This window comes from Haliotis rufescens, unplaced genomic scaffold (assembly GCF_023055435.1).
Source record: "Haliotis rufescens isolate VD_foot unplaced genomic scaffold, xgHalRufe1.0.p SCAF_3, whole genome shotgun sequence".
Classification (NCBI taxonomy): Eukaryota; Metazoa; Mollusca; class Gastropoda; order Lepetellida; family Haliotidae; genus Haliotis; species Haliotis rufescens.
The window spans coordinates 42,314,030-42,341,823 of NW_025964001.1; the positions used below are offsets into that span (position 1 = coordinate 42,314,030).

Genomic DNA, 27,794 nt, shown 5'->3' on the forward strand with positions numbered 1-27,794 from the left:
CATGAGCATCCTGCCGCTCCCTGACAGAATCATTAATCACTTTACAATTGAAACGGTTATATTACTGTATTAAGTAACGATTTAACTTTTTACATAATCCATCCTGCGCTCATTGACAGAATCAATTAAAACGGTTAAAAAGACCATTGAGCAAAATATCGAACCTTTCCCTCAAATCATACAATACATTATGATTCGTTGATCATAAGTTCAAGGTAAGGCCAGCCCACTCCCCAAACTCCCAAGTATATATATAGGGTGTGTGTTGGGATGTTAGTCCAGTAACCAGAGCCAGGTTATACCAAGGTAAAGTACAACTTTTATCTTCATCTTAAATATTGCAAACTACAGTGATCATAAAAATTATTTATGTGTTACGTTTTTTGGGAGAGTATATCTAAATTTTATATATATTCTTGTTTCTTGAGACTTATTTACTATCTGAGGCCAATGTTGGAGAATCAACGGTTTCAGATTTCTGCCGAAACAGGTTCCAGATTTCTGCCGAAACAGGCTCCATAGGACGAAAAAGGCAAATTATATGAATCGATAGCTGAAAATTATTGTTCACACTTAGGGTTATGCCTACGAGTAGCACTCGTCACACACACAAGTTTCATTTGAGATATATGTGATGGTGGATACGGAGTTTTCAAATGTCATAGCATTGGCTGACTGACTGATATAGAAGATTTAACGTGCGCTTTCCGACTGTAGCGTATTTCGCACACGGGCCTGGCCAGACCATTTAGTGTATTCCGAAAAGGGTGAAAGTGGTCTGGGCAACCCAAGAGGGGTTTTTTAGGGGTTGCTTATATTGAATTTTTGGAATTTTTAAATTTGGAATAAATGGCGAGGTGGGTCGAGGAGGGAACTAAGGGAGCCGGGTGAGGTGGGTGTTTGTATGTTTATTGGATTTTGGATTGGTAGATTAATTAGTTTTTAGATGCGCTTAATTAGGTCTGTTTTGATTAGGAATACGCCTAGGGCCTTGAAGTTTTCTAGTTTATTTTGAGGGTTTAGTATTTCATCTAGAGTAGGAACCTTATTTAGATTGAGGGTGGTTTGTAGTGTGGTTCTGTGTATTTGGTAGTGGGTGCAGTGGATGAGTGCGTGTTCTTTGGTTTCGGGTTGTTTGCAGTGGGGGCAGTTGCCTTTGGTGTGCCTTTTAAGTTTTGTTTAGGTGGTTATTTAGGTTAGTGTGTCCTGTTTGGAGTTTTGTAATTAATCTGTCAATTTTGTTTGAGGGGTGTAGGATTTAGGTTTGGCTAGTGGTTTTCTGAGCACTTTTTTGATTTGGCTATTTGAGTTTTGATATTGATTATGCCATTTTTTGGTTATCTTTTGTTTGTTTACACTTTTAATTTCTGATTTTGAGATGGGTAGGTTTAGGCTTATTTCTGGTATTTTGAGAGATAATTTAGCTGCTTTATCGGCGCTTATAGCATTGGATAGAATCGTGCATTATGTTGACAATTAACGTGTATTAATTAGTAGCTGAGCGGTAGACTTGAAGGCGAATATAGCTGATGGAATTTTACAGATGGTATATTGGTCTTCATGAAGGCGAATTCACGATTGGAAACTCGAAATCATCCCTCTTGCCGTACAGCCTGGGACAGAGGCTGCCAGAATTTTGAATTTCTATGCAGGGATCCAGATATGACACTGAATATTTTCACTTGTTTCTTTCATTCCAACTCTGATAAATAGTTGAAGTAAAGATTTTCATTTATCGTACCTTTGTTGAAAGAAATGACGTCATCTAAATATATCTGACGCTGAGGAAACAAAAGCCCTCGTGATGAGAGAACTATAACTTCTCTTTCATCTTATCACGAGGGATGGTTGTGTGAAGGGTGGATAAATCGAATGTATTTTCCTCGATTGTATAACTTCCAATAAATGTAATTTATCCCGGACGGGACTCAGCCCTAAAAGTACGAGAATTTGTACTTTACTAAGAAAGTGTACTTTGACCACGTTCTAAATGGCATTGTGTGTTCATTCCAATTAATCATTTGAATGTTTCAAGATCCACAAGTGATGAACTCCACTTCTCTCATATATTGTCTGATGGTAATTACGTAATTAGTCCTTGCTTGATTGGCGTCAAAATTATTTGTTTTTAGGTTTGTCAAGGTTTTGCTGGTACCTTTGCTGGATGTTGCAATATATCTTTACGTGTATGGAGTCTTCTGAAGCTAAGGGAATCAAGTATAAGGCTATAATGGATGTATTCTCAGATATTTCAGAAATTCCAGTAGTACATAGAAATAATTCTTGACAGACACATATTTCGTTTTCAGGACACCAAGGTTTTGTACTAAATCAACAAATACTAACGCAACATCCGTCAACACTGAGGTTTGTAGAAATTTCACACATTTTTACGAAACATCAGCTGGTGACTGACCAGATTCGTGTATCGTGATAAGTAGGTCCATGTGTCACAGCTGGTGACCGACTAGGTCCGTGTGTCACAGCTGGTGACTGACTAGGACCGTGTATCACAGCTGGTGACTGACTAGGTTCGTGTGTCACAGCTGGTGACTGACAAGGTCCATGTGTCACAGCTGGTGACTGACTAGGTCCGTGTGTCACAGCTGGTGACTGACTAGGTCCGTGTGTCACAGCTGGTGACTGACAAGGTCCATGTGTCACAACTGGTGACTGACAAGGTCCGTGTGTCACAGCTGGTGACTGACAAGGTCAATGTGTCACAAATGGTGACTGACTAGGACCGTGTGTCACAGCTGGTGACTGACTAGGTCCGTGTGTCACAGCTGGTGACTGACAAGGTCCGTGTGTCACAGCTGGTGACTGACTAGGCCCGTGTGTCACAGCTGGTGACTGACTAAGTCCGTTTGATACAGCTGGTGACTGACTAGGACCGTGTCACAGCTGGTGACTGACTAGGTCCATGTGTCACAGCTGGTGACTGACTAGGACCGTGTGTCACAGCTGGTGACTGACGAGGACCGTGTATCACAGCTGACTAGGTCCGTGTGTCACAGCTGGTGACCGACTAGGTCCGTGTGTCACAGCTGCTGACTGACTAGGACCGTGTGTCACATCTTGTGACTGCCTAGGACTGTGTATCACAGCTGACTGGGTCCGTGTGTCACAGCTGGTGACTGACTAGGTCCGTGTGTCACAGCTGGTGACTGACTAGGTCCGTGTGTCACAGCTGGTGACTGACTAGGAACGTGTATCACAGCTGACTAGGTCCGTGTGTCACAGCTGGTGACTGACTAGGACCGTGTATCACAGCTGGTGACTGACTAGGACCGTGTCACAGCTGGTGACTGACTAGGTCCATGTGTCACAGCTGGTGACTGACTAGGACCGTGTGTCACAGCTGGTGACTGACGAGGACCGTGTATCACAGCTGACTAGGTCCGTGTGTCACAGCTGGTGACCGACTAGGTCCGTGTGTCACAGCTGCTGACTGACTAGGACCGTGTGTCACATCTTGTGACTGCCTAGGACCGTGTCTCACAGCTGACTGGGTCCGTGTGTCACAGCTGGTGACTGACTAGGTCCGTGTGTCACAGCTGGTGACTGACTAGGACCGTGTATCACAGCTGACTAGGTCCGTGTGTCACAGCTGGCGACTGACTAGGTCCGTGTGTCACAGCTGGTGACTGACTAGGACCGTGTATCACTGCTGGTGACTGACGATGACCGTGTATCACAGCTGACTAGGTCCTTGTGTCACAGCTGGTGACTGACTAGGACAGTGTGTTACAGCTGGTGACTGATTAGGACCGTGTATCACAGCTGGTGCCTGACTAGGTCTGTGTGTCACAGCTGGTGACTGACTTGGTCCGTGTGTCACAGCTGGTGACTGACTAGGTCCGTGTATCACAGCTGGTGGACGACTAGGTCCATGTATCACAGCTGGTGACCGACTAGGTCCGTGTATCACAGCTGGTGACTGACAAGGTCCGTGTGTCACAGCTGGTGACCGACTAGGTCCGTGTGTCACAGCTGGTGACTGAACTGTAAATCTAATGAATCCTCATCATGTGAAACATGTTTTGGTCATTCCGTTCTGCATCTGGCCATCACCCAAACGCTACTTGTGTGTTGCCATTAATCCTAAACCTGAATATTATTATCTGCAGACATGGGGCCAAGGTTCCTTCTCCTGGTGGTGGTTGTCTTCGCCATGGAACAGACAGTTGCAGCCATGTCCGCTACAAAGGAGGCTTTCGCTGAAATACAGAAAGATCTGAAGTTCTTAAAATCAGGTCGGTGGCCACATGTGGCGTATAACCACAATAATGCAATGTTGTGAGATATAGACCATGACGACTCATTAAAGGGCCCAAAATTTAGGCTGAAAAAAAATTGGTTCTCAGGCAATAGCCTTTGAAAATATCGTGCGGGCGGGCGGGCGGCCCTTTTTTTGGCTTGTGTACACACTAGTAAGAATCCAAATCCGTATATCGGTGTGTTTAACTATAAGGCGGGTTTTTCATAGCTAGAATTAGGATGCTTTCAAGGTGTGTGCGTGTGTGTATGGGTGGGTTGGTGGGTGGTCGTCTTATACACAGGATTGAGCATTTTATGTTATGTTATTCACAGCAACCATGGTCATATTACCGCTATTGACGCCTTGAAACGAACTTTAGTGGATAGAGAATGGATATATATAATAAATACATTGTCATACATTGAATCGCTGAAAGTCATACTTGTTGTAGTTGACTACTATATGTCAACATTACGTTTTCGCAATCGCGGGCGCATGGACGGTGATTGTTTCAAATTTTTCCATTCGAAATCATTTCCGGCAATGGCGATCAGCTGAACCAAAGTGCTACGCATATGGTTATTAATTTATTTCACATAAATATAGTGAAGCTGCAACTACACATGATATTGGAATAAATTATTCCTGATAAAAAAAAGAGTTTCAGATGCAATTCTTCCGCTCATTGTATCAAAATTCTTTAAAGTTATAGTATTGGCCGAATCACCGGTAGATTCCGAGAAAAGTGTGTACAGCTGAATGCTACTTCAGGCTTAGTTTGCGAGACAGGATGCACGGTAATCTTAATCTCTGCATATAAAACAATGCCAATCAGAACAGGAAATACAATTTAATCGGCTAATCATTATGTTTAGTGGTGCTTTATCTCAAATTTCAAATTTATATTGACCAAGTTTAATTGATATATTCAGTTTCGTTTCCCTGAATTCACTGAAGGGCTACGATGTAATTTTTTTTCTGCGGAAGACAAACACATTTTTATTGCAAATGTAGAGATGTTGTATGCACTAGTGATGAGCTTCATTCCGATTCGCTTTGTAGCCGGGGTATATAAATTAGCATAGATTTCCAGCTTATTTTACGAGACCTCTGCGAATGAAATACTGTCCCTCATACAGTACACACATATAATTAAATTTGTATTTGAATACCATCATCATGTCTAATGATGTTGTATCGTAAATTTAATGTTTTCATTGACCAAATTTGCAAACAGCAAAGCAAGCACAAAATCTCCTATTGCCGCGATAGTAACACACGAGACGCGCAGTAAAGCAGTGCGCATGAAAAGGGATGTAACTGCAAGTTATATTGGATCGCATTGTTTTTAAGCGTTGTAGCATTTTACAGTTGAGGTCGTGTGTTCGAGACGCAGAACATTTAAGGATTTTTTTTTGAAAATGGAAATAAAAACGAAACGTGCGGCGGACGTTATGATGATGCGAAGGTGCCTGAAGCCAAGAATATTTTTTTAGCCATAATGTTAGATAATATATTATAGCATATGGCAAAATACCAATATCTAACGTAAAATTCTGTGTGCATCACTGCTGTAAGCCTCCCACTATCCCTAGTGCGCACGCATGCGTATTGACTAGATGCAGAGTTACGTCCCTTAGTGTAAGAAATCCTATGATCATGGGTTGGAATCCCAAGTTCGCCTTGATTATGATCTTTGGTTTATCAGCATCATATACGAGCGTATGTGCTCGTGAGTTTCACCAAAGTGGTAAACGTTAAATACTTTCACCATTGTGGGTCTTCCTCCATCATCAAGCAGACAAGCCATGTTACTGAACTACTTTTCAAAGTGGCGTCAATATCAAGCTCTCTGAATCACTTATTTAAAAGGCACCCTATAAAAGTGAATGAGATACTTGTGCATTAATATAGCACGTGGACTGCCTTCGTGATCTATTGGTAGAGAGGCTACCCGGAGAGCGGAAGGCCGGAGTTCGATCCCGACAGCATAATACCAAAACTTGCTTGTCCGGACTAGCAGCAAAACATACAGGCACGCATACACACACGTGCATGCGCGTCACTAAAAGTGCAATAATCTTGAACCCTATTTTTACCTCACCTCATGTAGCATGACATCGTACATGTAGAAAAGAAAGTCTTCACTCGATATTTTGCAGGTGTTGACCGTCTCGGGGGGACGTCGACAATTGAACAACACGCATCGTTTACATCCACAAAGCCAGAAGCACTGCGACTCAGCCACGAATACAGAGAGAAGTTTCTCTTAGTACAATCTGGAAAAAGGACTTCAAAGTAAGTGTTTCATTGGAGTTATTGTAGAATCGGTCAGAATCAAAAACAAGTGAACATCCTCGATGGTTGTAAACCTCAGATTATAAGCGGTGCACTCCTGGTGTCATCACTATTTGATAGTGATCTATATACACATGATTATGATAAGGTCGGAATAGTACAATCGAATCTGCTTTCAGCAGATAATATTTGATGAATATGGAAAGGATTTTGGCGCTTTTATTAACACAATCAAGACAACCATTGAAAATAGTCTAAGGAATGTTTGATGGTCTGGCAACATTATTGTTAAAGAGGGAGGGTCACGGGTACCCCAGTCGTCTAAGGCGCCGCCATTCGCTCTGCTAAGTTGCGTTCCCTAGGCGCGCCAGAAACCTCTCATTGTGCGCTCGAGTCCCGATTCGCCAAGATTATATTCTAGATTTGTCAGCATCATACCCGGTATGTGGTAAACGTCTGAGACCTGCATCACTTCCTGCTTTCTTCCAACATTAAGTTGACGCACCGTGATATAACTGGGATACTGTTCAAAGCGGCGTTAATTCCAACTCACTCACTCGCTCACTTGAAGAGGGTTATGTTGAAGGTAATGACAATAAATTGTGGCATTTTTAGGAATGTGACTTTTCATTATAGCAAAAACCCTATTATGATGCGTCATCTTTTATTGTACAAGAATGTCATATCAATCTTCATCCACGTTCACAGGGACGTCTGCAGCAGCTCCGTGGTGTGTAACAAGACCGACATGTTCCGGTCAGCGGACGGCAGCTGTAACAACATCCGACATCCTGACTGGGGAAAGAGCTTCATCCCATTGAGGAGGTTCCTTCTGCCGAAATATGACGATGGTGAGTTCTATACATACATAGTTCTGACTCGTTCATAGTAGTGTGCTCCACGCCCGTGATACGTGCATGTGCCTTTTAGCATACATATATTCTAAGTTCATGTGCTTTGGACCGCCTCCGTGGTCAAGAGGAAGGTCGGTGTTTCAATCCCGACCACGTCATACCAAAAGAATTTAAATGATAATACTTTTTGATACAGTACCTGGTGCTGGGCGTTAAGGGGCTGAAACAAGGACTGATCGGCTCAGATTCAGTATACTGTGGGGAATCCTTGTTAAACTAATTTTAATGCTGGACATCGTCATCTGTGTAAAAGTTTTGGGAAAGACATTTTAGCAAGAGGTAGACATCGGCAGTTGCACCACATGTCCTCGGTCCTTTTATGCATATGAGTCGGAAGTTCTGCTCGGATTGGAAAAATAACAAAGGGTAATTTTTGCCAAGAAGTTTAACATAAGCTTCAGGTATATCGATGGTCTGATATCGTTCAATAACCATCAAACAGCCAATTCCCTTCCACTGATTTACTCACCTGAACTAGAAATAAAGGAGACCAGTGAGACCGCCTCATCTGTTTCATACTTAGATCTATGCATAAAGATTCAGAGTGACAAAACACTTTCTACAGGACTGTATGACAAGAGGGAAGACTAAAACTTTACAAAAGTCAATTCTTCCTTTTTGTCGAGCAATTTTCCTTTGGGGTTTACATGTCACAACTTTTGAGGTACAATCGAGCATGCTATTTCTACCAACATTTCAAATAGCGTCATACGATTCATGTCCAGAAGTTGTTTGAACAAGGTTGCAACATTCAAGGCATCAGTAAAGATTTCAGAACGTTTTATGGTAGACATGTGGAAGACATTTCCAAATTGACGCACCAGTGACATAAATTATGTCCGATGCAGTTCCTATTTTCGAACACCAGGTGTCATCACTATTTGATAGCGATATATACACACATGCTTATGGTATGGTCGAAAATCGTACAATGGACTCTGCTTTTGGCAGATGATTCTTAGGAATATGGAAAGGGTTTTGTCGCTTTTATTTTATTCAACATGCCGTCTCAGTGGTCTCGCGAGCAGGCAAGGACGCACACGTCACTATATGCGAGCAATAATCTTGAACGCGACGTTAAGCCTTATTTCCCCTTACCTCACCATGTGCGTAAACTTCAGAACTTCATCTCCACACACTACACACGTTTGCCCACATATCTCTACTGTCTGCAGACATATCCTCACCACGAACAAAGGGAATTCATAGACGCCCGCTTGTAAGTGCTCGGCTAGTGAGCACCACTCTGCACACTGCTGACGTCGACGCCACGTCACGGAGTGACGCCACACACATGGCCATGCAGTGGGCTCAGTTTCTGGATCACGATCTCAGCATAACTGCTGTACAACGCGGTAAGTTATACTCATTACATAGTCACTCCCTTGGTTACTCTGTAGAGCAACCCTATAAGAAGAACTACTGAGGTAAGACTGCAATAGGGGGTTTCGTGGTGAGATTTCTATATTGTCGCGTAGGGGACAGTTTTGTTTAACGCCCATTCTGACAGTATTCCAGTTACATCATGGCGTGTCATCTAAATGTGTAAGGAATACCTGAAGGGATGCAGGTCTCAGACGTTGATTACTTTGTTGAAACCCACGAGCGTGGTGTCGCGCTGAGAAACCTAGAAACATAATCTGCGCGAATCAGGAGTCGAACCCATGGTCATATGTTTCTGACGTGTCTAAGGGAAGCAACTCTGCACAAGGAATTGCGGTAACTTAGACGACTGTGCCTCCCGATAAGTAAGTACTAATAATATGTGTCTGGAGTTTAGTGCCCACAGCACCCGATGAAGCTAAATTAATGTTCACTTCATGTCTTGTCGGAACCGCGCTACGTAAGACTTTTTCATGATCAAACTAGAGAAGTGTATCTTGATTGGATCTTGATATTTGTCAAGTTCTTGGATGAAAATACAAATTCTGTGTTTCAGGCGCAGATGGGTCTACAATGATCTGTTGTAAGGATGACGTCCCAAAGGGCTACAACCATTCTGCCGACATCTACGACAGGTACATATATACTGGGAGACAATACTGCACACCGCTTCTATGAAATTAATAATACAAATGAACAAGTTAAATTTGACAAACACAGACATAGTGCGAGTGGTACGAATGAAAAGGACTTCATCTTGAATAAGGATTATCCCTACTTTCTGCCAGATATCAGTGCTTCAACATTGCCGTGCCACCAGGAGATCGAAGGTTCAAGCGCACATGTCTCAACTTTGTCCGATCAGTGCAAGTGGCCAACACAAACTGTGACATTAGTGAGTACAAAATCAGAGATTCATTGGTGGTGGGCGCTACGTTCAGAGTGTCATGGTGCTACGTTCAGAGAGTCATGGGTGGTATATGTTACGTTCAAATGTCATGGGTGTGACGTTCAGAGAGTCATGGTGCTACGTTCAGAGAGTCATGGGTAGTGTGTGTTACGTTCAGAGTGTCATGGGTGTAACGTTCAGAGAGTCATGGTGCTACGTTCAGAGAGTCATGGGTGGTGTGTGTTACGTTCAGAGTGTCATGTGTCTGACGTTCAGAGAGTCATGGTGCTACGTTCAGAGAGTCATGGGTGGTGTGTGTTACGTTCAGAGTGTCATGGGTGTTACGTTCAGAGTGTTATGTGTCTTACGTTCAGAGTGTCATGGGTGTTACATTCAGAGAGCCATGGGTGGTGGGTGTAACGTTCAGAGAGTCATAGGTGTTACGATCAGATTGTCATGGAGTTACGTTCAGATTGTCATCCTGTTACGTTCAGAGATTCATGGGTGGTGGGTGTTACGTTCAGAGGTCATTGGTGTTACGTTTATAGTGTCATGGGCGTTTCGTTCAGGGAGTCATGGGTGGTGGGTGCTACGTTCAGAGTGTCATGGGTGTTACGTTCAGAGTGTTATGTGTCTTACGTTGAGAGAGTCATGTGTGTTACATTCAAAGAGCCATGGGTGGTGGGTGTAACGTTCAGAGAGTCATAGGTGTTACGATCAGATTGTCATGGAGTTACGTTCAGATTGTCATGGTGTTACGTTCAGAGATTCATGGGTGGTGGGTGTTACGTTCAGAGGTCATTGGTGTTACGTTTATAGTGTCATGGGCGTTTCGTTCAGGGAGTCATGGGTGGTGGGTGCTACGTTCAGAGTGTCATAGGTGTTACGTTCAGAGCGTCATGGTGTTACGTTCAGAGCGTCATGGGTGGTGGGTGTTACGTTCAGAGCGTCATGGGTGTTACGTTCAGAGTGTCATGGGTGTTACGTTCAGAGAGTCATGTGTGTTACATTCAGAGAGTCATGGGTTGTGGTCGTAACGTTCAGAGCGTCGTGGGTATTACGTTCAGAGAGTCATGGGCGTTACGTTCAGATTTTCATGGAGTTACGTTCAGATTGTCATGGTGTTACGTTCAGAGACTCATGGGTGGTGGGTGTTACGTTTAGATTGTCATTGGCGTTACGTTCAGAGCGTCATGGGTGTTACGTTCAGAGAGTCATGTACTAGTATTACGTTCAGATTGTTATGTAGTCATGGGTGTTACGTTCAGAGTGTCATGGGTGTTACGCTCAGAGTGTTATGGGTGCTACGTTCAGAGAGTCATGTATTACGTTCAGATTGTTATGGTGTTACGTTCAGAGTGTCATGGGTGTTACGCTCAGAGTGTTATGGGTGCTACGTTCAGAAAGTCATGTATTACGTTCAGATTGTTATGGTGTGAAGTTCAGAGAGTCATGGGTGTTACGCTCAGAGTGTTATGGGAGTTACGTTCAGAGAGTCATGTATTACGTTCAGATTGTTATGGTGTTACGTTCAGAGTGTCATGGGTGTTACGCTCAGAGTGTTATGGGTGCTACGTTCAGAGAGTCATGTGTTACGTTCAGATTGTTATGGTGTTACGTTCAGAGTGTAATGGGTGTTACGCTCAGAGTGTTATGGGAGTTACGTTCAGAGGGTCATAGGCGGTCGAGTAATAGGTTCAGATATTCACGGGAGGTGGGAGGTTCAAGTTTTAGGTTCAAGTGTTATTGGTTATGGACTGGTTGTAAGTGATTAAACGTAAAAGGTTCAGCAACGACATGTGAGGTGGAAGCGTAGTACACGCAGAGCGTCATGGGAGGTGGGAATGTGATTCGCTCAGAGTGTCAAAGGTGGTGGGTCCCTAATACGTTTAGAGTGCCATAGGTGGTGGGAGTGTAATACAATCACAGTGTCATAGGAGATGGGAGAATTTTAGGTTCAGAGATCAATGGGTGGTATGATAGTAATAGGTTCAGAGATCCATGGGTGGTGGGAGAGTTATAGGTTCAGAGATTCATGGTTGGTGGAGAGTTGTAGGTTCAGAGATTCATGGGTGGTGGGAGAGTTATAGGTTCAGAGATTCATGTGTGGTGGCAGAGTTGTAGGTTCAGAGATTCATGAGTGGTGGGGGAGTTGTAGGTTCAGAGATTCATGGGTGGTGGGGGAGTTGTAGGTTCAGAGATTCATGGGTGGTGGGGGAGTTGTAGGTTCAGAGATTCATGGGTGGTGGGGGAGTTGTAGGTTCAGAGATTCATGGGTGGTGGGGGAGTTGTAGGTTCAGAGATTCATGGGTGGTGGGGGAGTTATAGGTTCAGATATCCATGGGTGGTGGGGGAGTTGTAGGTTCAGAGATTCATGGGTGGTGGGGGAGTTATTGGTTCAGATATCCATGGGTGGTGGGGGAGTTATAGGTTCAGAGATTCATGGGTGGTGGGGGAGTTGTAGGTTCAGAGATTTATGGGTGGTGGGGGAGTTATAGGTTCAGAGATTCATGGGTGGTGGGGGAGTTGTAGGTTCAGAGATTTATGGGTGGTGGGGGAGTTATAGGTTCAGATATCCATGGGTGGTGGGGGAGTTGTAGGTTCAGAGATTCATGGGTGGTGGGGGAGTTGTAGGTTCAGAGATTCATGGGTGGTGGGGGAGTTATAGGTTCAGAGATTCATGGGTGGTGGGGGAGTTGTAGGTTCAGAGATTTATGGGTGGTGGGGGAGTTATAGGTTCAGAGATTCATGGGTGGTGGGGGAGTTTTAGGTTTAGAGATGTATGGGTGGTGGGGGAGTTTTAGGTTTAGAGATTCATGGTTGGTGGAGAGTTGTAGGTTCAGAGATTCATGGGTGGTGGGAGAGTTATAGGTTCAGAGATTCATGTGAGGTGGCAGAGTTGTAGGTTCAGAGATTCATGGGTGGTGGGGGAGTTTTAGGTTTAGAGATTTATGGGTGGTGGGGCAGTTTTAGGTTCAGGGATTCATGGGTGGTGGGGGAGTTTTAGGTTTAGAGATTCATGGGTGGTGGAGAGTTATAGGTTCAGAGATTCATGGGTGGTGGGAGAGTTATAGGTTCAGAGATTCATGGGTGGTGGAGAGTTATAGGTTCAGAGATTCTTGGGTGGTGGTGGGGTTTTAGGTTCAGAGATTCATGGGTGCTGGGAGAGTTATAGGTTCAGAGATTCATGGGTGGTGGCAGAGTTGTAGGTTCAGAGATTCATGGGTGGTGGGGGAGTTATAGGTTCAGGGATTCATGGGTGGTATGATAGTTATAGATTCAGGGATTCATGGGAGCTGGGAGAGTTATAGGTTTAGAGATCCATGGGTGGTGGGAGAGTTATAGGTTCAGAGATCCATGGGTGGTGGGAGAGTTGTAGGCTCGGGGATTCATGGGTGGTGGAGAGTTATAGGTTCAGAGATTCATGGGTGATATGATAGTTATAGGTTGAGGGATTCATGGGTGGTGGAGAGTTATAGGTTCAGAGATCCATGGGTCGTGGGAGAGTTATAGGCTCAGGGATTCATGGGTGGTGGAGAGTTATAGGTTCAGAGATCCATGGGTGGTGGGGGAGTAATAGGTTCAGAGATCCATGGGTAGTGGGAGAGTTATAGGTTCAGAGATCCATGGGTGGTGGGAGAGTTATAGGTTCAGAGATTCATGGGTGGTTGGAGAGTTATAGGTTCAGAGATCCATGGGAGATGGGAGTGTAATTCGTTCAGATATTCATGGGTGGTGGAGAGTTATAGGTTTAGAGATTCATGGGTGGTGGGAGAGTTGTAGGTTCATAGGTAGGTGCTGATAACAGGCTTGAACATTATAATGAGCAATATGAATAATTTAGTGTGGATCAAAATTTATTTTGCAGTAAATGCCTTTTGTTTCCATTGAATACGGTTACATTTACACCCACACCCATCTGCTCGAAACTTTCACTGACTTTTTATCCTCTGCTGACTTGTCTGTGTGCGGCTGTTCCGTCCACACCGCACCGCAACTGTCATCGTTGCCATCACACTCACTCGAAATGTCATCCGAAATAATTGATTCGTCCACTGGATTCCGATCTTCAATATATTCTTGCAATTCCTCGTCATCTTCGCACAAGTTTAACTGACAACAGTGTGTGGCAAGCTGGTGATAGCTGAGTCGACATATTGTTTACCGCCAACGGAAACCGTCTCAAGGTCATGAAAATGTTGGTGCTCCCTGTTGCATTGAAAATACCTAGCTAACTTAAATTTACTAATACTAATACCAAAACTAATTTAATAGGTTTATTTACAGTGTTGTCTGTCTGTCTTTGGTTGAAATATAATTTGACTAAATAATAATAGACCTGGGCGACACTGAATCTAGGTCAAACGACAGCATCGTGACTATCTGTGGGAAAGAAAACCAGACTTACCGTATTCGACGTAATAACCGCCCCGCTCAATAGGCGACCAGGGCGATTTTTGTTAATATATTGGCAAATGAACAATCCAAATTAGCACCCCTTCCAACTGATCAATGTATACAAGACTTATTTATTCGCGTATGATACACACGTGTGTGTTATATGCACCCTTAATTATGGGCAATTTAATTCTGGAAAAATATATCTGTCGTACATAAACATTTCAGGTTGTCAGCTTAAACCACAAAATTTATCTTTCAACTGTTTTTTTCCACCAAAATAATATTCTCATAAGAGCCCCCTATTCCCAATTTTGAGAGCGCCCTGGGCGCTTATTACGTCGAATACGGTATAAGTTATTTTGTTTCCAGTAACAACATTCGTCAGGATGATTTTACTATGAATTAAAATACAAGTTGTTTGTGTGATAAGTACTGTTCAGCGACAAGAGCAGATTCAATTTGTTCCATCGTGATGGCCGGATGCTGGTGTATCGACGGAAAGGTGAAGGATTGTCTCAAGGATGCATCAAAGACGTTCACCCTTTTGGAGGCTTGAGAGTCCTAGTGTGGAGCTGCATTTGTGGTGAAAGGAAGACGTCTTGTCATTATCGACGGAAATTGGAAAGCTAAATTTTAATGGGGATGTCATTCTGTATCTGGTTGTTCTGTCCCTTCTCAGAAGACAGTCACAAGGGTTTCTGTTCAAACAGCACATGTCAGGCCCAACACTGCTCGAAATATTCCAGGACTTTTAACATCAAGAACGTACCCGTGTTACCTTGGCCGTCACGCTCACCGACAGAACATCTTTGAGATCATCTTGGGCGACAGATATGGCAACCTCTAATCCTGCTGAACAACATACGTCATGGGAAGAGTTGGACCACATACCGAATGGCATCAGGGTGTCCAAGCCTGTCTATACGCCCGGTCGTGAGGACGTCACACTAGATGCTGATACCATTATCGAGGTGCTATGGATGCGTTCAGCTTTGTTATCAGATTTTCATCATCTGTTTTTTAAGATAAGACAGTTGTGACCCCAGATGTGTTTGATTGCTTTTTGTTAATCCATCCCACGTGCCGTGAAATTGTCTCTAGGCTTGTACCACAAATGAATGTACTTCAAAAGATATGTAAATTGTACATTTTCTCTTTGTCTGGTCATAAGCAGACCAAGTTGGTGTATACATTCTTTTGATCATTAGTTTATAAAATCTGATTAATTGAAAGGAGACATGTATGTTGAAATTATATGAAATCATGTTTTTGTCACAGTATGAAAAGGAGCGGACGGGTAGCCTAGTGGTTAGAGCGTTCGCTCGTCACGCCGAAGACCCGGGTTCTATTCCCGACACGGGTACAATGTGTGAAGCCCATTTCTGGTTCCCCCGCCGTGATTTTGCTGGAATATTGCTAAAATCGTAAAACCATACTCACCCACTCACTAACTACAGTATGAAAGGACGAGAGAAAACTTGAGATGTTTGTACAGCCGGCACACGTGCTGATTTCCATGGAAGCTAGTTTACGTCAAAATATTTTCTTTCGTGACGTTACAGCACAATTGGATCCCAGGACTCTTTCTCCTAGCGGGTCAAAGTTATTATTGATGTCAGTAAGATAATAGAAGGGTGACTTCAGATTTATGATTATTGTAACTTGGTATCCGTAGTATTGTACAGTCAAACAGAGTTAATGTATGTCATCTCCTTGTAGCACCAGCAGAACAGCTGAACCAGCTGACAGCCTATGTGGATGCATCCCAGGTGTATGGCTCGACACAGGAGGAGCAGGACGAACTCAGGGCTCACACGGGAGGTATGGCACACATACATACATGAAGTGCTACACAAATTCTTCCATTGTACTATTATTGGAAATAAAAGGGACAAAACCATTTTCATGATAATAGGAAATCTCTAGTATATGTCGATAGTGCTTATGAATTGCTATGAATCGCTATCAAATAGAGTTGATACCTAGTGGCACCCATAACAAACAAATGCAAAGGCAAGTCATTTGTTAACCTGAATAACAAGAGAACATATGGTACAAGTGTAATTCGGCAATCGCTGGTGCATCTAAACTGGAAATGACCACAACATAAATATTTTGGAAAACTGTAACCTTGATTAAGCAACCATATTACGCTCTTTCTAATCATTGTAGAAAGAGAATGTCAATTGTACCCCCAAAAGATGTGAAATGTAGAAATTATAGACTAACGAGACAGTTTGCTTTCAATAGTTTAAAGCATCTAACTTATGAGCTAATTAGTGTTTGAAAAAGTACATGGGCTCCGTCAAAGGCTCCCGATAGTCAAACAAGGGTTCTGATGTGTGCTACTGTTGGCTTATCACCAGTGACAATTAAAACTGAAGCGTTCATCATTTACCAGTTTGCAAATACTAATATGCACATTTTTTTTCTACTTTTACCGTATTTCAGGTTTGCTAAGAACATCCCTTAGGAGGCCAGAACTGTTACCTAGAAACCCTGTTTCCGATTGCATCACGTCCACTGAACCCAACTTTTGTTTCAGGGCAGGTATGTAATTGTTTATTCATGCAGGGCGTTTGGGTAGAAGTGTAGTGGGATCTGATTACACTGAAGTCAGTAGACACTGACGTGTCTAGCTGAGACAGCAGTGTTATTTAGAAACTTGGTCAGGTGATAAATGTGTATTCAATGTATACAAAGTTCTGCATCGGGTCCATCTAAATTACTCAGCTTCCATCAGACGCATTATTGATTGATCTACAGTAGTGATTCATATGTGTTCTGTTCACCAAGATATCTATATTAGCGAGTAAAACTGTATACTGCCATTATGAAGTGAGTATAACATACTATTACTATTATAATTATATATTACCTTCACTGAGAACGCCAGTACCCTCGACCAGGTTCAGAACCATGTCCGTATTACACAAGTTCGTGTCTGGACAGACTGTCAGCATCCCATTAATTGTACAGGTATCAATTTGAACAGATCATTGGTTGCCTGCTGCAGGATTTGAGTATTAGCTGGTTCTTCATTGGCTGTAGAGAAGCGTAACTGATACCTTTTATTATTTATGTACAGGTGACGAGAGAGTGGACGAGCACATGTCTCTGGCAAGTATGCACACCATCTGGCTGCGGGAACACAACAGAGTGGCCAGGAAGCTTGCACGTATCAACCGTCGATGGGATGATGAGCGGCTGTTCCAGGAAACCAGGAGGATTCTGGGAGCCATGATACAGCACATCTCCTACGCCGAATTCCTTCCCCTCGTCCTCTCAACCAAGTTTCTCACCAAGTTTGGGCTCCGACCATCGACTGGTCCTGTTAATATTTACAATGCCAGTATTGATGCCAGTGTTCGCAATGCCTTTGCTACAGCTGCCTACCGCTTCGGCCACTCTATGATAAGATCCTTCTTTAGTCGTCCAAACAGGAGATTTAGGGGTGGAGAAGCTCTCCGACTTAGAGACTCATTTGGAAATACATCCATAATTATTTCAACTGCTGGTGATGCTGTAAATGAACTAACAAGAGGGCTGCTGGTTGATAGGGCCAATTCTGTGGACAGACACATCACCCCTGAAGTTACAGACTTCCTCTTCCCAGATGATGAAGGTAACAGTCTCGATCTGATGGCTTTAAACATTCAACGTGGCCGCGACCATGGCCTACCAGGGTACAATGCTTGGCGGAGGTGGTGTGGACTCCCTGAAGCTAAGGATTTTAAACCACAACGTGGAGGTCTTGTGGATCATCCTGATGATGCTGCAGCTGCTCTAGCGTTGGTGTATAGGTACGTTGAAAGCAGATAGAAGTCTGATACAGGGAGAGGTCAAGGATAATCCAAAGTAGATAATAGGGATAAGAGACTTGATCAAACTCGGAATGGGAGCGGTGGTGTGTAGAGTTTAGGTCAGGATTTAAGAGGCTGCCTTTGTCCGTTTTTGAGGTACTAGCTGATCAATCAGATGAGATCGGACTGTGGGTACTATAGAAGAGATAAACAGTTTTTGTCTGTATGGCTTTCGTCAAGGCTGTATTAAATGCTGTCAGTGTTAATTATAAATGCCTTTTAAATTTAATACTTATAGGTCTCCTGAAGACATCGACCTGTTCTCCGGGGGCGTGTCTGAACGCCCAGTTCGTGGAGGTCTCCTAGGGAACACGTTCTCCTGTATTGTTGGCCGTCAGTTTGAACTGCTGAAAGTGGGCGACAGATTCTGGTATGAGACGAATGATGATGTCGTCGGGTTTACCCGAGGTATGTAGCCCCCTGTGAACATCAGACGAGTATTTCATGATACAGACAAGTCCCATTAATCCGACATGGTTGGTTGCATATGTTTATGTCGGATTATATTAATAGTTCAACTTATCCTATGCATTTGAGTGGGTGGGAGTTTCACGCCGTTATAATCCATGTTTGATAAAAGAGACAAATCCGTTTCCATAATAATAAGACTATATCGTGGACTGTATCATGAGCATGTGTTTATGAATCACCATCATATACCGATGATACCAGGTGTTCGCGAATTGGTGAGCGTATCCTGTCCCACCGGTGGCACCCGTCACATAGAAAGGCAATTCCGATGTCCAAACATAATGATGCAAGATGCCAAAATATGGACATACATCGGACATTCATCTACAGGACTACCATAAAACCTTTTGGGTCTTTATCACACATCTTTTGAACAAGTGTCGTATGACGCCCTTTGAAATCTGCGAAAGTCATATCACTTCGGCGGACACCAAGATCTAGGTAGTGTTGCTTGCTAATGTGTGACCGCCTCCATGGTCTAGTGGTAGAGCGTCCGCCCGGAGAGCGGAAGGTCGATCCCCGACCGCGTCATAGCAAAAGACGTTAAAAGATGGTACTTGGTGTTACCCTGTCTGGCGCTCGGCATTAAGGGGCTAAAACAAGGACTGGTCGGCTCAGAGTCAGTATACTGTTTCTGAGTTGGGTATTCATGTTAAACTGCAGCATGGTGTCTGAGTGAGCTAGCACTATAAATCGGCATCAGTCCGGACTAGTACAAGCAGCCACACAAACACACACACCTACATGCACGTCGCTATATAAGTGCAATAATCTTGGACGCGACGTTAAACCCCATTTCGCCTCACCTCACCTGCTAATGTGTGTTTCCTCTCCCAACAGAACAGCTGTCTGAACTCCGTGACTCGTCTCTCTCCCGTGTGGTCTGCGACAACACCGACACCTACAAGATCCAGCCTAACGCCTTTAGAAAAATAGGAAAAGGGTGTGTACAATGGTTGTAAATACTGCTACGAGGTTACTTCCAAACTGAAGCACTAAAGTTGACCCAGAAATCGTTACGTAAAAAAATAAATTGGGAAATCAGCAAATGACTCCACAGAATCACTGAATCCATACAAATGTTGAAACACACAGTTTTAGGTTTACAATAAACACGGGGGCACGAATTGTCCAGTCGTCTAAGGCGCCGCGATTCGCTGTGCAGAGTTGCGTCCCTTGGGCACGCCAGAAACCTATGATTGTGGGTTCGAATCCCGGTTCGCCCCGATTATGTTTCTAGGTTTGTCAGCACCATACCCGTGCTCTCGGGTTCCACCGAAGTGGTAAACGTTTGAGACCTGCATCACTTCGGGCTTTCCTTCGACATTAAGCTGACACGCCGCGATATAACTGGAATACTGTTAAAAGCGGCGTTAAACCCAATTCACTCACTCACTCTATTGCCATATAACAATACTGAACTAAAACACATACAGACACTTAAACTTACAAGATACAGATGCTGATAATCTACAGCCACAACTAATATACCTCTACCTGTATTTAATAAATACGAATTGGCAATGCTAGAGAATAATCAGTGTAGATTATCTGCCGAAACAGATTCCAGTTGGCGTTAAAGGAAAAATAGCTTTGGAAATTATATGAATGTACCTCTAAAGGGAATTCCGGGGTAGAAGTGGTCATCTATAACATAGGATTGTCGGATAAATGGATCCTTTGGTCAGGTCATGTGACTTGGTTGATTGCATATGTTGTCTGCCCTGATGGCGTTGATCGGTGCTCATGCACTGTCGCTGGTTTGCCTGATCCCGATTAAATTATTTACAGGTCGCCGTGATATCTCTGCCTTAAAAACACTTTCACTTAATAAAAGAGATTGAGACGAAACAGATGTGAGTTAGTGAGTGAGTGATTAGGTTTTACGCCACTCTTAACAGTATTTCATCAATATCACGGCGGGAACCAGAAATAGGCACTGTTCTAAAGTGATTGTATTGGTGAAATGAGATACGATGACTTCAACCAATCAACGAACCTGACCACCATCCGATCCTGTCAGTCGCCTCTTACGACAAACATGTGTTGCTGAAAACCAATTCTGACAGGTCAGGCGGACTTTACAAAAAATACATTGTTGCAAGGGGTTCTTCTTAAAAAAATATATTCAGGCTCATAGTTTTAATTAAAAAAGGGGGCGGTCGGGTAGCCTAGTGGCTAGTGGTTAAATTTGCTCCTCACGCCGAAGACCTGGGTTCGATTCCCGACATGGGTACAATGTGTGATATTGCTGGAATATTGCTAAAAGCGGCGTAAAACAATACTCACTCACTAATTAAAAAAGATCTGGTTTTGCAGCTGTAGCTGAATATGTTTTTGATCTAATCCCCATACAAACCCCACCCCAACCCTGTCAAGAACATAAAATGGTCGACTCAGGCTTACAATCCCTCGGGACAATTAATCCGTTATTCCTCGAAGCTCGTTGGTTATTCTCTTAATGTTACATTCAGAATTAACAGAATCAGACCATAGAAACTTTAATATCTAACATACACCTTCACACATGTATTCCCCAGTAGGACCGCCTCCGTGGTCTAGTGGTAGAGCGTCCACCCGGAAAGCGGAAGGTCCGGGATTCGATCCCCGGCCAGATTCACCTTCACATATGTTTTCCCACTAGGGCCGCCTCCGTGGTCTAGTGGTAGAGCGTCCACCCGGAAAGCGGAAGGTCCGGGGTTCGATCCTCGGTCACATACACCTTCACACATATATCGGCATCAGTCTGACTAGTACAAGCAACCACACACACACACGTGCATGCACGTCGCTATATAAATCTTGGACGCGACGTTAAACCCCATTTCACCTTCACCTCACATATTCCACACGAAATGATTTACAGATTTTAAACAATTTATCCCGTGTTACAGGAACAAAATCAGACTTTGCAGAACGCTGCCAGCAGTGGACTTGAGCGCTTGGCGGGACTCGGAGAAAGGAATGTGGTCCCACTGGTCAACGTGGTCAAGCTGCTACCTCGGACAGAGGACACGCACTAGGAGATGTCATCGGAAGAGTCGTGGATTTCCCGGGGCGTGCAGGGAGAAGAAGGCGTGTGACTCGGGGTGTAAGTTTGGGCATTGGGGGTCCTGGAGTCACTGTGTGAAGGGGTGTGGCTACAGAACACGCGTGTGCACCTGTAGAAGGTGCCGCTACGGGGACCTCTTCCAGTCAAGAGGGTGTCGTTTGCACACCAGCTTCAATCACAGAACATATTGTAAAAGAATGTATGGCATCCTTAAACGCTGGATCTGAGACATGTTCTCACTCAGCTTCTTGATCAAATAAAGCAGAGCATACTTGAACTCGATTTGTTATATTTAGTCTGTACAAGATACATAAAGCGCACATAAATATTTAAGTAATATAAAAGTAGAAAGACACATAATAAAACCAAAACTAGTAATATGTTTTCACAACAATGCTGGAAGTTCCTGAATCATTTGTTATTGTTTTGAAGGACAAGGGGTATTAAGTTGACACAATCATATTGGTATACATGAAATTGTTGACATTGATATATTTATAGTGGTAAAGTTATCAATATTTTCACATAATCAATCTGTTTAAAGTCATAGTAACTTTATTGTAATGTTATTTCATTATGAACGCGATCAGTGGAGACATGCAGATATTATTGTAACCGGGATCGTGTAGGTTATAGGAAGACCAGACACAGGCTACGGGTGTGAGACTTTATTTTCTTTGTCTGTTGACAGGCAGACACCCTGAAACACATGTATAGGGAATACAATACTAACGTACAGGTTGCGATGAACGTTAAACACATTGAATGCTAAATATAGAGAAACTATGTTTCTTATACAATTGCAATATAGGCACACATTAATAAGTTTCGTACCCTGTGGGTGACACTGGGGTGTAGATATTCCACGTCCTCTGGAGGAATATAGCGCTGCTATAAAAATAAACAAACCACATTCAGAATATTCTAAATGCGCACATATATAGAAATACAATTGAATGTGGTATTGTATAAATTACTAATAAACTTCATGACGATAAAGTATATGAAATATCAGGTCATATCATTCGTTCATTAATTCATTCTTTCATTCAACTATTTATACACCTCAACTTACATTTTAAAGCATAGGCGTTATGTTGATAATGCTGAACAGTATTAAACTTATGAATAAACGCCATTGCACAAAATATGCACAACTACACGATTATACATTTTAGCAAACATTATGATGCACTAGGATAATCAATTTACACCAATACCATTACTACTAAGTACATAACATATATACAATCCTTAAAACATTATACTAACCTTTAGATTTGTTGTTTAGTCCTAAGTGCTCGGAGATGCGATCGCTGACGTGCTCTGATTGTTGTAAAGTGCAATGGCTGACGTGCAAGTAGCTTTTAGTATTTTAAAAACAAGCCAATCCACACAAGGGGCCGCGCAAGACAAAGAACATAAGACAGGCAATGACACAACACAACCTGTCACCCCTTATACCGTAATAGACGTGACAAAGATCTAAAAATAACTATAGGCTAACGCTTGAAGATGATACTATTAGAGGTAAAACTATAAACAATCACAATTCTAACAACCTGAAATGACAACCTATATACATGGAAATTCATATCTGCCACATTATTAAAATTGAGCCTGATACGACACTTATTTGCGCTGTCCAAAAGTGCTAATACCGCGCTACACAAGAACGTTTCCCGCACGGTGATATGTTTAAGGCCCATCCCCCTACACCTTGACACGCATACCTCGCTGCACTCAAAGCGGTCAACGTTTCCTGCATAGCAATATGTTTTAGGCCCATCCCCCTACACCTTGACACGCATACCTCGCTACACTGAAAGCGATCAACGTTTCCTGCATAGCAATATGTTTTAGGCCAGTCCCCGTACACCTTGACAGGCAAACCTCGCGACACTGAAAGCGGTCAACGTTTCCTGCATAGCGATATGCTGCAGGCCTATCCCAGACTTCTCGACAGGCAGATCCGCTACACGGAAATGGGTCGACGTTTCACCGCAGCAAAATGCTGTATGGGGAAATAGGTCGGATAGAGATAGACTGGTACCTTGCTCTTTGCCTCTAAGCGGATGCAGGCGAGATGCGCAGGGGCTCTAAGGCAGGCAAACCAGTCTAGGACAGAGGGCAGCTCCCTCTAAAAAGTGTACCGACTAACACAAACGTGTTTAGCGTTTTATTGTACAGTTTTCAAAATATTTTCATAATTATGTATTACGTATGCACGCATAGCATTATACATATTTGAGACAAAGATAACGTTGCTTTTAAAAACGTGTTTACATCTTTACAAACATTACTCATCCTCATGTAGCGTTCTCAAACCAAAAACAAATAAAGCACGGCGTATGGCGCCTTGCAATAAACTGAGGGGCAAAATAATCTATACCTCTCAGTTGATTTTATCATATATTGTATTTTCAGTTGCAAATATCTTAAGTCAGCGATATTATGTTTTAAAAAATAACTGTACTCAGATAATTCACATAATACACAACTGCTGATGTGTACCTTAGCAATTTTTTTCAATGTTCAAATATATAAAAAAAACATACTCGGGGTATTTTCTTTTCTCCCTCGGTTTATTGATGACAAAACATATGTGAAAAAGGTTATGTAAGGGTAGCTTGAATGAAGGCAAAAAGTGTGAATGTGGGATAGTGAGTTATTCGAAGAGGGATTTGTGAATTCTAGGATATACAAATAGTTTGTTGATAGTTCTTTATGCACTTGCATAAATATGTGATTTGCAGGGAAACCAATCATGTCCTAAAGTCCCTGGTGGATTGTAGGAGACTTACATCAACCATATCTTGGAGAATAATATATCTACAAATTGAATGATATATGAATAAAACAATCCTGGTACAGATATGAAGCAACTATTTGTACATAATCTCGACATGGGTACAATGTGCGAAGTCCATTTCAGGTGTCCCCCGACATGATGTTGCTAGAATATTGCCCAAAACGGCGTAAAACCGTTCTGGTTGGTCTAAGAAAGATAACGCGGAAATATCGGTGCCGTCATAATTGCTTGGTACAAATAGATACAAGTAGACATTGATGCAGTAAAGCAAATGTTTCCCTCCGAATAATGTCAAATGCAAATATAGTACGCATAGCAATGGGACGAGAGGAATAGTGTTAAGTACTAAAATCTATTGGTATTAGAATTTTTGTTGTGTGATAGTTTGATACGGTTTTTACAATTCAATTTGGCGATCAAGGTTTGTGGTGTGATTACTTCCGGTTTACATTTAAAGTATGTTTAGAAGAATGTTGACTATGTTCTTCCCACCATTGTGAATATATCATGCAAACATTTTTAAAGGAAAATATTACACCAATTTAGTGAACGAATTGCAAAATTACAGACAAATCTGTTGATTATATGAATATATTAAGTAAACTAAATTACCGTAAAGCACCACATACAATGGTAAGAATCATACATTACATACAACGAACTACTGAAGAAGAAAACGAAAACGAAGCAGCTTTATTTTCAGAAAATGTTTTGTTCATAGGACGGAAATATAAGGAAGGTAATGTGAAAATACAAAAAAAATATCAGAATGGTTTGAATTAGTGACATTTTCATTAAAATGCAGCCTTCTGTTTCATAGTAAATGTGACACGTGCCCAAAAGGACTAAGTCATGTTGAGCGGTATCAATTACTGGACATTGTGACTAGTAAAGAGGTATTGAGGATTTATGTTAATAAGCTGGCACCAAGACATTAACAATGCAAGTACACGTGTGACAGTACAATACAGTACTCATCTTTGCATACTGATCTGGCACCTTACATATGATTATCATGATTATGAGAAATAAGATATACTGATAAAAAAGGTCCAAAATATTTTGGCATAAGATATTATCCCTCATCACAATGGTTTTCTAGGGGCTGTTAGAACAGCGGAGGTTTCATTCGCTCCCTCTATGATAAGGAGCATGGACGGCATAAAATTATGATGAAACGCTTAAAAACCTTGTAACGGAAATGAAGCAAAAAACAACAGTTACCAGTAAACTAAATATGTAAGGTATGAACGTGGTCATGTATTCTATATGTGACAACAAACTTTTTTAACAATATGGAAACATGAAAAAACGTGAAACAATACTGTGCTGAACTTTGCACGCTGAGGAATCACCACACATAGATAACAATTTGTTTTTATATAATACCAAAAAATATGGAAAATGTATGTACTTATTTGGCATCATCTGTTTCCCTGTTCGAACTAAATGCAATTTTGAAACATTATTTCACAAAGTCATACTTTATAGAAGCCTGGTATTTATTCTTCTTGAACAATCTGTTGCAACAGCTGCCTGACGGGGAGTAGAGGACTGAGTGACAGGCTTGAATTCCAACCTGACATGTGTCTTCCTGGCTGCCTAAATAACATACGCCGAATTTCAAAGCTAGTGCTCAATGGAGCTTTTCGGGTAAACTCCCGGAGATAAGCACTCACTGCCATTCAAAGACTTAAACACATTTGTTTTGGTGAGGCAAGGAAAGCCGCATATAGCCCGTACATGTGTTTCTTGAAAACACCATGAGAAAAATCAGCATCTATATGTTAAAATAGTTTTTGAAGTTTCGTTTAGTTTTCTAAGAAGGTAGAAGAAAAACAAGTCTGAGTATGTCAGATTATTTGAGAAAACAAAAACGAGTTCCAAGAGGTTTGAGTAAATGACTTGCAAATAGAAAGTGGAGCTCTCGTGTGCTCTCTTTTCCGTTCAGAGCATCTTTGTTTGGAAGAAAATTGTTCAACAGAATCCTTCACATTGTAGGGGGCACGGATGGCCAAGTCGTCTAAGGCGCCGCGATTCGCTGTGCAGAGTTGCGTCCCTTGGGCACGCCAGAAACCTATGTTTGTGGGTTCGAATCCCGGTTCGCCCCGATAATGTTTCTAGGTTTGTCAGCACCATACCCGTGCTCGTGGGTTTCAGGGAAGTGGTAAACGTCTGAGACCTGCATCACTTCGGGCTTTCCTCCCACATTAAGCTGACACGCCGTGATATAACTGGAATACTGTTAAAAGCGGCGTAAAACCCAACTCACTCACTCACTCACCTTCACATTGTAGTTTTTAAGAGGAGTATGGAAAGAGAATAATCTGTCCCAAATTCAAGGGAGGTAATAAAGTTGAACCAGATAATTACAGGGGAATGACACTTTATGTAAGGTATTGACTTCATTCTGGACAGACGCCTCCAGTCCTGGTGTGACAATATCAATATCTTAAGTGAACCACAAGCAGGTTTTAGACCAGCTTATTCCACCACAGACCAAATATTTACTCCATGCATCTGTATAGTTTTACACAATCTCATTAAAATCAGATCTTAGTTCTCGCTACCGCTAAACAAAGATCTGAGGACATCCCATTAGGGGTCACGTCAGAACGACCTTTCATCCGACCAATCAGAGCGTCGCTTACCAGATCATGAAAGTGAAAGTCGGAATGTGATTTCTAATTATGCAGCCTCGAAAACTTTAAAACGGGGTATTCCGAACGATAGTTACTTGCTTAACGACTGAATCTATACAATATAGACCATATATTAGCCATTCGAGAATGTTCTTTTGTTCAGGTTTTTAAATTTTTAAGCGAGGATTTGTCAAAATATGTTTCGATGCGTAGTCGCCAATTTGCAGTAAGGGCCGTAAAGCACGAGAAAGCTGCCTTCTGATTGGCTAATGTCGACTAATGTCGGCTAGTGTCGTCATTGATTCCATTGGTCGGTCAGAGTTCGCGAAAGGTCGGTCTCACGTGACCCGTAATTGGATGTCTTCAGATCTTTATTTAGCGGCAGCGAGAACTGAGATCTGATTTCAATGAGATTGAGTTTTACATATCAGAGACCAAGGGTAGATTTTACTGCATCTTTATTGACTTTTCGTAGTTTTAGACAGAGTAAACCACACCATTCTTTTAAAATGAAGTGGGAATAAATTGGAACTTTCTACGATTACTAGCATCGGGGTACTCTAACTTATCATTAAGTGTTCTAATGAAGGATGGTCTTTCTTATTATTTCACGTTTAATGTCGGCACTCGTCAGGGATGTGTTTTGAGCCCAAAACTTTTTATTATCTTTTTAAATGAACTCACAGTGATGCTGGAATAAAATGGTGGTCAAGGCATATTTATTAGTAGTGCGATACCACGTCTATTTGCATTATTATACTCAGACGATGAGCCGTCTGTTGCGGACAGTACTTTACAGCTACAAAAA

General features: G+C 42.4%; 1 protein-coding gene and 1 long non-coding RNA gene across 2 annotated transcripts; one reads left to right on the forward strand and one right to left on the reverse strand.

The window, feature by feature from the left end:
- Window positions 1–242: 242 nt before the first annotated feature.
- Window positions 243–21,809, forward strand: LOC124123282 (peroxidase-like). The gene is made up of 14 exons (XM_046486591.2): window positions 243–306; window positions 2,310–2,367; window positions 4,131–4,256; window positions 6,424–6,559; window positions 7,268–7,410; window positions 8,649–8,828; window positions 9,413–9,491; window positions 9,645–9,751; window positions 15,866–15,967; window positions 16,598–16,696; window positions 17,235–17,949; window positions 18,248–18,417; window positions 19,321–19,423; window positions 21,375–21,809. The coding sequence occupies exons 3-14, from the start codon at window positions 4,133–4,135 to the stop codon at window positions 21,757–21,759; spliced, it is 2,343 nt and encodes a 780-aa protein (XP_046342547.2). The 5' UTR covers window positions 243–306; window positions 2,310–2,367; window positions 4,131–4,132; the 3' UTR covers window positions 21,760–21,809.
- A 369-nt stretch (window positions 21,810–22,178) lies between these two features.
- LOC125384255 lies at window positions 22,179–22,860 on the reverse strand. Its single transcript, XR_007223092.1, has 3 exons — window positions 22,805–22,860; window positions 22,367–22,423; window positions 22,179–22,232 (listed from the first exon to the last, which is right to left on the reverse strand). It is a non-coding gene; the product is annotated as an uncharacterized LOC125384255 (long non-coding RNA).
- Between the last annotated feature and the right edge of the window lie 4,934 nt (window positions 22,861–27,794).

Coding starts and splice junctions, on each gene's coding strand:
- LOC124123282 (XM_046486591.2), top strand. CDS start 4,133: ATGGGGCCAAGGTTCCTTCTCCTGGTGGTGGTTGTCTTCGCCATGGAA. Junction 6,560..7,267: donor TCTGGAAAAAGGACTTCAAA/GTAAGTGTTTCA, acceptor CCACGTTCACAG/GGACGTCTGCAGCAGCTCCG. Junction 18,418..19,320: donor TGTCGTCGGGTTTACCCGAG/GTATGTAGCCCC, acceptor CTCTCCCAACAG/AACAGCTGTCTGAACTCCGT.